The sequence below is a fragment of the Argopecten irradians genome, chromosome 12, assembly GCF_041381155.1.
Source record: "Argopecten irradians isolate NY chromosome 12, Ai_NY, whole genome shotgun sequence".
Classification (NCBI taxonomy): domain Eukaryota; kingdom Metazoa; phylum Mollusca; class Bivalvia; order Pectinida; family Pectinidae; genus Argopecten; species Argopecten irradians.
This window is the reverse complement of record NC_091145.1, coordinates 23,114,660-23,126,979: the sequence shown is the minus strand read 5'-3', so window position 1 is coordinate 23,126,979 and position 12,320 is coordinate 23,114,660. Positions and strand designations below refer to the sequence as shown.

Below are 12,320 nucleotides of genomic sequence, written 5' to 3'. Positions count from 1 at the left end.
TCATTACTTACCATTATAACTGACAGCCTACTCATTTGTGTAATCTATTGACACATTGACGGTGTGTGAACATGAGTAAAGCAACTGTCGACGTACACGCATACACACATTTTGTACATGTGTATGGGAAATATCTACCGACGCTACCAAACAACTGCCGACGTACACTCGTGTGAAATATCTACTGACGTTAACAAACAACTGACGACGTACACATACAAATTTGTACATGATGGTATACATCTGCGCAAGTTTGTTTGTCCGACAGCTTGCGCATACATAATAGATCTTGGCAGTTATCAGTTCCACACCAATTATTACAAATATGACAGTGTACATGATTTTTACACGTGCGTTTTGGCATCATAGCGAACACGTGCGTATTTGAATCACAACTACAGACAAACAAGGTCCTAGAGTGTTTTGAAGATATTGACGAGTTTGTAAAACAGCATACACGTAGGATTTGAATTAAAAAATATAGGAACATGTTAGTGACTACCAAGCATATGTGTTATCTTGGTGACATACATTACATGTCCTGTATATGTGTATTAAACCGGCAAACATGTGATGATGCTGTCGTGTGTGTTTGCATCTATCGACGCACATATGACAACTTACACACGTATGCCCCCATCATAAGCACGTGAGCCAAATTATGTTTAATTCTGGAAACACGCCCTCCATGTGAGTTGGACGAGTTTGATGGGCAGATATACATAGTTTACACATTAACGATTGGCACAGTCCTAAATAGCCTAAGTCTGGGTCTTATCAAATAAGTGTTTTCATAACCATGTTGAAATGTGGCCTAATTCTAATGAGAAGTGCAGAATATCAACATCAAAGATAGATCTATCAAAACAATTAACACAAATTGCCGTCCTTTATTAACATACTCTAGGAATTAACGAATAATGGTAAAGTAAAGGAACATTACAATGTACCAGGTCTACTTCAGGTCAGATTGTCGAAAACGATATTCCGATAAATCGAATTTCAGTTTTCCGAATACCTACTAAATCTTGTAAGTTTTTATAAACAAACATCTGTAAACAAAAATTGAAGGATGTTTTTGCTACTTTCCATTGCCTTTTGCGGAGTAGAATGTATGTGTAACTGTTTCTTTTTTCAGAACAGGTGCACCTGTAATGGTCTCTACGACAGAATCACGTCAAACCGGCGAGAATAAACGAAACTAGACGAGATTTCACAAATTAGCAGTACCGCTTGTCTTGTTACCAGTTATGATGTAACAGGGTGAGTAAACATGGCGGTGAAATTTGACTACACACGTTATTATAGCATAAATATCATATTGAAGTAGAGGGCTTAATGATGCGTAACTAATGTCGGAAACAGACTGAGAGGAGGGCAGAGATGTACAGGAGATAGGGGTCTGCACTTACTATCAAAACAGGCCTAGAACCTACACCCTAGCAACTCATTTTTGGTTATGATATCTTTATGCTGAAAAATGACAAGTGGCAATTATAAAGCATCTACCATTATTTATAGTACACATGTGTATGTTGAGACAAACAGCTAAACTACTATCTGTACATTACTTTATTGCTATTGAATCAATTATATAGCGTCTTCAATTATCGAATTATCAATATTTCAATAATGATTTTTTCTTCACCTAAAGTTGCTTTCACCATTAATGTTATGGTATGTTTAATTGGAATACTTTACCGGAAAATAACATCCCAGCGTGTCCTCACTTCTGAGAAGTAATTAAGATTCACTAGTATGGGCGCTTGTATGCATAACTTGGGTTGGGACATTCTAGCAGGAAGGAACAGCCTGCTAAATATATCTAGGGTAGGCTATGCGTTCTGCTATTTCTTTACTCTTTGGTCCTAGAATAATACTGATCAAATTACTTCTATAGGGTTACCAAATATACTTACTTCTTTCATTCGTCTTTAGTCTTTTAAAGACCTACCATATTTGCGGAAAAAAAGAAAAGGTTTATTATTAATAATTAAAACTTTGAAGTATATAAAATTATAAATTTGTTGAATGCCATGACCCCGAATTCTCATATTTTTCCCGGAAGGGGGTTGATCTTACTACATGTTTGTGTATTGTTTGTTCAATTTGTACAAGAATTTAATCAAATATGGTATGAACTATCAGTATAATTGAAACATTTTGGACAGAATGACCTTGGCTAACATCCAGTATAGTTTGAGGATATAACCTAGAGTCTTTTGGATAGCTGTTTGATACTACAAGTAATACAAATATTACAAGATTTTCTAGTCTTAAATGAGAATTCTGGTGTCTAAATAGTCAAAACCTCATTGATCTTTATGGCCTCTTATAAATAATCGATTTTTTTTATTAATTAATGTCCATTTAAAAGCCAGGGTCATGAAAAGACGGCCTCCCATGCATGATGTGTGTAGAGTGTAAGCAGTGAAATGTGTGTGTTTTTGGAGATTGCGGTATGTCTGTGTTGTGTCTTGTATAAAGGAAATCTTCCACTTTTATAGTGCTATATCACTGAACCATGATGCCGAAGACACCAAGCAACACCCTAACCCGGTCACATTATACTGACAACGGGCAAAGCAGTCGTCGTATGACTTGACTTTTTTTTTATATTTTTGATCGTCTTTTCTTTTTCAGATATTGTTTATGACTGAACATGACAGACCCAGTCCCGGGATTGCTGCTCCAATGGCCGGTGATAGTTATCTCCCTTGTTTGGTTGAGGGCCCTCCCAGTTGCAGACGGTTTACAACAAATGTGTACGTAGTGACATCATCAATTGTCGGACCTTTAATGTTGTTGGCGTTCCGTTACCCGATACGTATGGCACACATTACCACACGCGCCATCATAACTACACGTGCATCATTTATAATACCACTAGTAATGAAGGATTGATTAGGTTTACATTCCGCTGGTAGTCCCGACAGAGGTTTTCGTGCTTTGTCTATTGACTTATGTTGTCCCCCGCGATCCGCCCCATAACATAGGGACATGGGTGTTCCTGATATTTATATATAATGCTTACATATATCCTAGTAAAGTTAGGTTGATTTCAGTATCTTTATGGACAGACGTGGACTTAATCAAACAGCAAACCGATACCTCTCCGAGTTATCTAAAATTCTCCAAACTTCGCCAACCTTCGAACATATATAATAAGTCTAAATATATTCCGTCGCAACTTTTCTTCCACGGATCTGTGCCTTATAGTGAAGTGCTACTTCTAGACAAGGTATCATGACTTTGTGTAGCTAAGTCGTTACTATCCAATTAAATTGGGGCTAAATTTAACTATCAAAACTATCCGCTTAAAACATCTGTACATGTTACAGGCACCTCTTTATTCTGGCTGCTGTTATGTAGACTGCTTCGCTTATCATCAGTACTGTTACACATTATATTACGTCATTTAAGGACATTGCAGGTTTTATGTTGAAAAACTTCGCTTAAGGTTGATACTACAAAAATTATCACGTTCGCATCTGATCAGAATGAAAAGTGAAATACAATTGGTAGAATTGGAAGACTTGGTAGTTATTGGATTATAAACGTGTTCTGTTTGGCGGCTTGCTTAAAGTCCTATTAAAAGCTAATGTTATTTCAGCTCGGGTTGTGTATGTGTAATGGCCCTGTAGATAGAGTGTTACTACTTCGTTAGAATGGTACTGCTGTCCCTATTGTATGATAGTTAAAGGCGACTAAATTTAGGATATCATCTTCTCTCTTCTTCTTAGAAGGGGCCTGATAGGAATTCAAATATTTATATATATATTGTACCCTTAGATAAGAAACAATGAATCTGTATTCAGAACATAACTTGGCATTACAAACCAGGTGAGCTTGGGGCTGAATGATCTTTTTATCGCAGAAGTAGAGGAAGGAATGATCATTCCTAACTGATAAAGCTTCACAACTGATGGGAAACTGTTGCCCAAGACAGGATCTGCACATAGCTTTTCTGGGACATTTTGCAATGTTGTAGCTCTCTTTCACCTGTAAAAAGAAATTCTTTCATTGGATCCCCATTCAAATAAAATATCTTCATTCATAGTACATTACTATTTAATTAGTTAAATTATAGATTTTATTTCATAATAGAAAAGGCTAGGCTAGGCTACAACGAATTTCATCTGATTTTATTGCTTTCAATCAGGAATCATGGCACAGCGAGTGCCAGATAAATTATAATTTACAGTAACACTTGATATCAATCAAATGAATTTGTGATTAAACCTTCACACTACTAGTATGTATGGAGTGCGTGTTTTGGGAGACTGCGGTTGTAAATATATATATATGTATGGGAAGCATTTGTATGTATGTGTTGTGTCTCTTTACAGTAGTGGGAACTCTTGCCCATTTTATACTGCTATCTAACTGAAGCATGTCGCCGAGGCAGCACATCTCGCATTATTCAGTTTTTGCATATTACAGAGTTAACTCCCTTGCGGGTAGGTATCGATTGTTACGTCATTATTTTGTGAGCGCAATTCACATCGTTTTCTCCGAAACGTATGACGTTACGCTACCAAACACATGACGTCACAATCAATACCTACCCGCAAGTGCAAATAACTCTGTAATATGCAAATTCGGAATACTGACAACGGGCAAACCGATTGTACCCTAACTTTTTCAGAATAAGATTAGTTGACAATTTATAAATAAAAATATACAGCTATTATGTGACATAATGATATATTATATATATTTATGTGATTTCTGTTAAATATGTCATACGAGGATTTATGCCATTGTAACTCATTTCAATAATTTGGGATAATATGTTGCAATGGATATCAACTCGTCCCGATAATTTAATGCAATAGGTACGTAGCTTAAATACCAACTCGTCCTGTTTTTGTAACAAACCATTTTGCCATGAATTAATAAGTTGATATGATATGTTGCAGTGGATACCAACTCGTCCCGTTCCTGTAACAAGCCACATTACTACGAGTTTGACAGTATTTATAATGTCAGTTCCAATACTGCAGTGACCGGAAGTAAGTGCGAAGTGACTTTCACCAAGTCTACGTGGAGTGATACGATGTGGGAACAGCGCTGTAGCCTTTGTGTAAAGATAAACACTTTCACTATCCATAGCTGTCACTTCAAAATGATATACCATGACGGTCTGGCCGACGTCAAACCAAAGGTGAGATTTTTAAGTCAAAATTGAAAGTTTAACATGGACGACGTAAGATAAAAGGGAGTGTTATATGGTTTTACACCGATATCGTATGATTGGTTTATGCAAATGTATCTATGTTGATCAACGTCAAATTAAATTAAAGGTCTCTATAACATTCAGCAACATTCAACGTCATTGGAAAACTACTCTCCATTTGGCTACGTCAATTTAAACGTGTACTTTAATTGCGTAACAATAACAGAAGGTAGGTGTTCTCGACAAAGACGGAAACCTCGACTGAGCACTAGTTATATATAGCCACATTGTCGAGACCAAGAAACAAAGGACAAGGTCCAGTAACTCCAAATATGTTTATAAAGAGTCGATCTAAATAGGTAGTCATCTGTAAGGTATAAAATAATTTACTAATAACAGTATGAAATGTCATAGCAACCAATTCAAACTAATAACAATAGAACATTTATGGAATGATTCGACACAATTCATATGACTGAGTTAATTGAAACAAAGTTAATATCGACTTATTTCAGGTTGTCAATTTAGAAAATAAAATGTATCACAAAAATATTGTATTTGTTCCATAAAATTAATTATAACTGGAAATATATCATCTGTAATAAATAAAACAAAATACCCACCAAACAAATATTTATACTGCGTTAGTAAGGGTTCTGCTATTCCTACAACGCTTTTGAAGACACTTACTGTACTTTAATACTTTTCACAAGACAGTAAATTATTTCCCATCTTTTGTTATTGTCAAAAAATTACATTTCTATTTTTAGTAGATTTTTTTATACAGGGATTTTAAGAAATGGCCTATTTAGCGGCCATTTTGAAATTGTGTCTTTTTTCGCTTCAAGTAGAGCACCACAAGTTTTTCCATTTTTTACTGAAATTGTTTTTACTAAAATCATCACTGCGCCAGCATTTTTAGCTGTATTTAGCTAATTTTTTGCTGCAAATCGTTACTAGGTTCGTAGTAATTAAGATATTGAGCATTAATATGTGAAACGATACACGTTTGTGAGTTTATTTTTTACATTTAATGGTAATTTGGGCACTTTTATTTTTTACCTTAAAATACTGAAAAATAACAAAAATTAAAATGGGGCAAAAAAGTAAGCACACAGGACCCCCTAATTTTTCTTCCTGATTTAGAAAGAACTACCGTTTCCCTATTGATATGCAAAATAATAACAAAAGTTTAATACCAGAACTTTTCCTATAATGGGTTAAATTGGCAAAAATGGCTGAAAATGGTGCAATTTTGTAGCTCAAAATTAAGGGGTAGGGGTAGCATATGTTGTTATTCTGAGAAAAAATATTAGTCTAATTGATCAAAACTGGTATATTTTTAAAGAAGACTACTAGAAAATGAATTCTACAAACATTCATTCATATCAAACATCTCATTAGGAAATTATGGCTTTAATCGCTATCTCATATGGTCAAAACGGCAAAAATTCCCCATAAAATCCAACATTTTGTCAACTAGGTGTCTTCGAGTGACAAAAGCTCAAAACGAGCACACGGACATATGGTTTTTCTTCCATTTTCTTTTATGGTACGAACTCCTTTTTCCAAAAATCTATATGAGAAAAAAAAGTTTTAATACAAGAAAATTTTGACTTCTCAGAGGTGTACACCCTTAAAGTGAATAGTCGGGCAAAGAAAACCGGTCTAAATGCGTTCATTGGCCTTCCAAAAGTTCTCACATATTAATACGACGGTCAAGTTCTGCTTAGTTTCCCAGTTCTGACCATTAAAGTAATGAAAAGTTGAAAGCATTGAAAGCGAGGCTGCGTGGAAATGTAACCACGGACATAGTGAGCCGGGAGGACGTTTTAGAATTTCCATACTGTAAATTAATTTCTTCGTACGCAGACAGATTTTGACGAGAGATTTTATTTTTCCATTTCATAAGAAATTATACTGGATACATTTCACACCATTTTTATCGACTTTAGCCATCCTTGCCCGACTGTTCACTTTAATTAACACAATAATAACACGCACCTCACACAAACCTACACGCAGCACACTGCATCAGTCCTGCAGGTAGGGCGTTAGAATTGTACCTGCTGCCCTTATTGCATGATCGTAAAAGGCGACTAGATTTAGGATCTTATCTTTTCTTTTCTTCCTAACTGACTTTATCTTTCCCAATTCCTTCCTTGGCACCGCCGCTAACTTTTGGCTTTGAGTTGAGCGTTCGCCCCTGTGAGGAAGGCCGAGACACACACAAAAGTCTATAAAAGTGGTAGTTTCTGATCCTGCTTACCGCTCAGCAAACGGGAATGGGACGACGTTGTCAGTATAATGCGACCGAGTGGGATGTTGCTGCTTGGTGTCTTCGGCGGCATGCTTCAGTGATATAGCACTATAACAAGAGGCCCAAAGGGCCTTAACGGTCATCTGACTACCTTGGCAATAGTAAAATTAATCATATATGGTGTCACTTTATCAACACCATGTCAGGATTATTTTCAATTTCTTTCAACAAATTCTATTTCAAACAAGAGGCCCAAGGACCTTAACATAAAGGAAATTAATTAGATATAGTGTCATGGAAGTCATCCTCGATTTCGGATCGAGCCGAAAAAATAACAACACTGTTTCGGGACCATGTCAGAATCATTTTATGCAAGTTTCAGCCAAATCGCACCCGTAGAAACTTTAGAAGATGTTCAAAATGTGTTTTCAAGAATGCTGTGGTGGCCATCTTGGATTTTCGGATGACCCGAAAAATAACAACACTTTGTTTCGACCATGTTAAGATCATTAAATGTAAGTTTTAAACCAAATCGCACCTGGTAGAACTTGAGAAGTTCAAAATGTGTTTTCAAGATGGCGGCTGTGGCGGCCATCTTGGATTTCGAATCGACCCGAAAAAATAACAACACATTGTCGGGACCATGTCAGGATCATTTCATGTTAAGGTTTTCAAAGCTAAATCGTCCACTGGTTTTAAGCCCCATATAGAGAACCTTCCGCTCGGTAAAACAGAAGACTGTTACAAAGAAATGTGAAAGTTAACGGACCCTCGGGGAAGGCGCACGGCATCCACGACAAAGCGGAGGACCGAACAGACATTGACGGGATCTTAGTATGGTCTTCCCCGTGTACCCTTCGTGTATGGCATGATGACCCTAAAAGGACCGTTAATTAATCAAAGCAAAAAGCGCAAAGCAAGACAGTCATAAAGGTTCCGGATGCCGTCCGTGCCCCATATATTATTATGACCATAGCTGTTAATCGTTGGACGTCTAATTAATCATTTGTCTTGAATAAAATTATCCGTCTATTAACAGCTCCAGGGCCTCTGTCCAAGGACGGCCCTCAACGCTGTAATAAATGATGTGTGCGTGTGCGATGTATGTTGTGCGAGGTTGCGTGTTTCGGCGATCGACTGCGGTATATTCATGTTGTGTCTTCTTGTAAAGTGGAACTGTTGCCCTTTTTAGGTCATCTGACCCGAAGGGTCATCATGTTTCGTCCGTCGTCGTCCGCCGTGCGCCCGTCCGCAGTGCGCCGTGCGCCGTCCGCCGTGCGTTAACTTTTCACATTTTGAACTTCTTCTCAAGTTCTACCAGTGGGATTTGGCTGAAACTTGCATGAAATGTTCCTGACACGGTCCCGACAAAGTGTTGTTATTTTTCGGGTCGATCCGAAATCCAAGATGGCCGCCCACAGCCGCCATCTTGAAAACACATTTTGAACTTCTTCTCAAGTTCTATACCAGTGGGATTTGGCTTAAACTTGCATGAAATGATCCTGACACGGTTCCGACAAAGTGTTTGTTATTTTTTGGGTCGATCTGAAATCCAAGATGGCCGCCACAGCCGCTATCTTGAAAACACATTTTGAACTTCTTCTCAAGTTCTACCGGTGGGATTTGGCTGAAACTTGCATGAAATGATCCTGACACGGTCCCAACAAAGTGTTGTTATTTTTCGGGTCAATCCGAAATCCAAGATGGCCGCCAGAGCCGTCATCTTGAAAACACATTTTGAACTTCTTCTCAAGTTCTACCAGTGGGATTTGGCTTGAAACTTGCATGAAATGATCCTGACACGGTCCCGACAAAGTGTTGTTATTTTTTGGGTCGATCTGAAATCCAACATGGCCGCCACAACCGCCATCTTGAAAACACATTTTGAACTTCTTCTCAAGTTCTACCAGTGGGATTTGCTGAAACTTGCATGAAATGATCCTGACATGGTCCCGACAAAGTGTTGTTATTTTTCGGGTCGATCCGAAATCCAAGATGGCCGCCACAGCCGCCATCTTGAAAACACATTTTGAACTTCTTCTCAAGTTCTACCAGTGGGATTTGGCTTAAACTTGCATGAAATGATCCTGACACGGTTCCGACAAAGTGTTGTTATTTTTTGGGTCGATCTGAAATCCAAGATGGCCGCCACAGCCGCTATCTTGAAAACACATTTTGAACTTCTTCTCAAGTTCTACTGGTGGGATTTGGCTGAAACTTGCATGAAATGATCCTGACACGGTCCCGACAAAGTGTTGTTATTTTTCGGGTCGATCCGAAATCCAAGATGGCCGCCACAGCCGCCATCTTGAAAACACATTTTGAACTTCTTCTCAAGTTCTACCTTTGGGATTTGGCTGAAACTTGCATGAAATGATCCTGACATGGTCCTGACAAAGTGTTGTTATTTTTCGGGTCAATCCGAAATCCAAGATGGCCGCCACAGCCGCCATCTTGAAAACACATTTTGAACTTCTTCTCAAGTTCTACCTTTGGGATTTGGCTGAAACTTGCATGAAATTATTCTGACACGGTCCCGAAAAAGTGTTGTTATTTTTCGGGTCGATCCTAAATCCAAGATGGCCGCCACAGCCGCCATCTTGAAAACACATTTTGAACTTCTTCTCAAGTTCTACCGGTGGGATTTGGCTGAAACTTGCATGAAATGATCCTGACATGGTCCGACAAAGTATTGTTACATCTCTGGTTGATCCCAAATCGAAGATGGCTACCATGACACTATATCTAATTAATTTCCTATATGTTAAGGCCCTTGGGCCTCTTGTTTGAAAATAAAATTTGTTGTAAGAAACTGAAGGGGGGAGGTGGGGACCGCGGATGGTGGGGGGGGGGGGGGGGGAGGGGGTTGGGGGGTCGGGGGACGGGGGGTGCTAGGGGAGGCTTGGGCGGAGGTACACGAATGGGGCGGGGGAAAGGGGGCGGGGGGGGGTGGCGGGAGGTAGGCGGGGGGAAGGGACGTGGGTCGGGGTGGGGGGGGGGGGGGGGGGGCAGGAGGGCTTGGGGGAGGCGGCGGGGGGGGTGAGCGGGGTGGGGGGGGGTGGGAGGGGGAGGGGGACGGGAGGGGTCGGGGGGGGGGGGTGGGGGGAGTGGGAACACCCGGGGGTGGGGGTCGGGTGGGGGGGGGTGTCACAGGGAGGGGTACCCAATACCACCAACCCACGGGGTGGGTGGGGGGGGGATGGTGGGCCGGGCGGGGGGGGGGGGGGGGGGGAGGGGGGGCGGGGGAGGATCATAGGGGGGGTGGGGCGGGGGGGGGTGGGGGGTGGGGAGGGACGGCGTCCGGGGGGGGGATGGGGTGGGATGGTTCGGTGGGGGGGGTTTGGCGGGGGAAGGGGGGGGGGGGTCAGGGGGGGGGGGGGTGAGGGTTGGGGTGGGGTGGAGGGGGGATGGGGGTGCGGTGGGGAGGGCGGTTGGGGGGGTCGGGTGGCAAGGCTTAGGCAGGGGGGGGGATGGGGGGGCGAGGAGGAGGGGCGGAGCGCAGGGGGGTGGGGTGTGGTGGTGCGGGAGGGTGGGGCGGTGGGGTGGGGTGGGGGTACTTTTGTACACAGGCGGGTGACTGTTTCTTTTTTTAGTTCAGGGTTGGTTGGTAGTTTGTTTACGGTAGGATGAGCACAAGTAGGGTGGGTAGACTGAGGCGGGGGTTCTGGGGGACTTGGCAAGGAGGGGGAGGTGGGGGGGTGGGGTACTGGGGAGGCGGCCCGAGCGGCCGTTGGGGGGGGGGGGGACGGAGGTTGGGCACGGGGGGATGGGTTGTACGTTGGGTGGATTATGGGGGGCGACTGGGATCAGTTGGGGGTTAGGGGGGGAACTGGAGGGAGTGAGAGGGGGGGGGGGGGGGGGCAGGGGGGGGTGGGGAGGGGTTGAGGGGGGGGGGGGATGGGGGGGGGGGGTTATGGGGGGGTGACTTGGGGGGTGGGGTGGGAGGGTAGGGGTCGTCAGGCCCGGGGGAGGTTCAGTGTTGGGGGTGGGTGGGGTTTGCGGAGGAGGGGGGGGAAGGGTGTGTGGGGAGAGGCGGGGGGGGGCTTGGTGTACTGGGGGTGGATGGTATCTATTGTGGGCGGGGGGGTGTGGTTACGGGGGGCGGAGGGCGGGGTGGGGGGCGTGGGTGGGGAGGGGGGAGGTACAAACTGGGGGCGGGTACTAACGGGACAGGTCGGGTGGGGCGGTGGGAGGGGGGAGGGTGGGTGGGGGGGGCGTGTTGGGGGTCTTTCAACTCGGAGGTGGAGGGGTGGTTCTGGGGGGGGGTTGATCTGGACTGGCGGGTAGGGGGAGGGAGGGTGGTGGGTTTAGGCGGGGAGGGGGTTGGCTGGGGGGTGGGGGGGGGGAGGTAATAATGTGCGGACAGAGGATGATGGGAGGGGGGGTGGGGTAAGGGGGGGACACTTGTGGGTAGGGGTGGGGTCCTATTTAGGGGTTGGGTATTGTGTGGTGGGGGTTGTGGGGTGGGGGAGAGACGGACGTGTTGGGGGGCGAATGGATTGGGGTGTGGGTGTGGGGGGGGGGGGTGGGGGGGGGGGGATGGGGGAGGGGGGGGGCGGTACAGGGGAGGGGGGTAGGGGGGGTGGGGGGTAGGGGAGGGGGGGTGTGTATTGGGTGGGGTGTACACTGGACCGTGCAGGGGGGGGGATTAGGGGGTGGAGGGTGTGGGGATAAGGGGGGGGCGGGGGGCACAGTGGGTGGGCGGGGGGCTTGGGGGGGGGGGACTGGGTGGATGGGGGGGGAGGGGTGCCGGGTGCGGGGACACTGGGGGGGGGGGTGGGGTTTAGTGGCGGGGGGGGGGCTGGGTGTAGGGGGAGGGAGGAGTGGGGGGCGGATTGGGGAGGGGAGGGTCGAAAATGGGAAGGGGGGGTCGGATGTGGG

At 43.9% G+C, this 12,320-nt stretch overlaps 1 protein-coding gene across 2 annotated transcripts in view; it reads left to right on the top strand.

The window, feature by feature from the left end:
• The window catches only part of LOC138336313 (uncharacterized), a 71,115-nt gene that overhangs the window by 9,197 nt on the left and 49,598 nt on the right, over positions 1-12,320 (top strand). The window contains exons 2-4 of one of the 2 annotated variants that reach the window (XM_069285749.1): positions 1,144-1,263; positions 2,644-2,765; positions 4,923-5,167. In XM_069285749.1, the coding sequence (XP_069141850.1) occupies positions 2,663-2,765; positions 4,923-5,167 (348 nt within the window). In that variant the 5' untranslated portion in view covers positions 1,144-1,263; positions 2,644-2,662. Of the gene's footprint in view, positions 1-1,138; positions 1,264-2,643; positions 2,766-4,922; positions 5,168-12,320 lie in introns of both variants that reach the window. The other variant, XM_069285748.1, reaches the window with a different exon arrangement.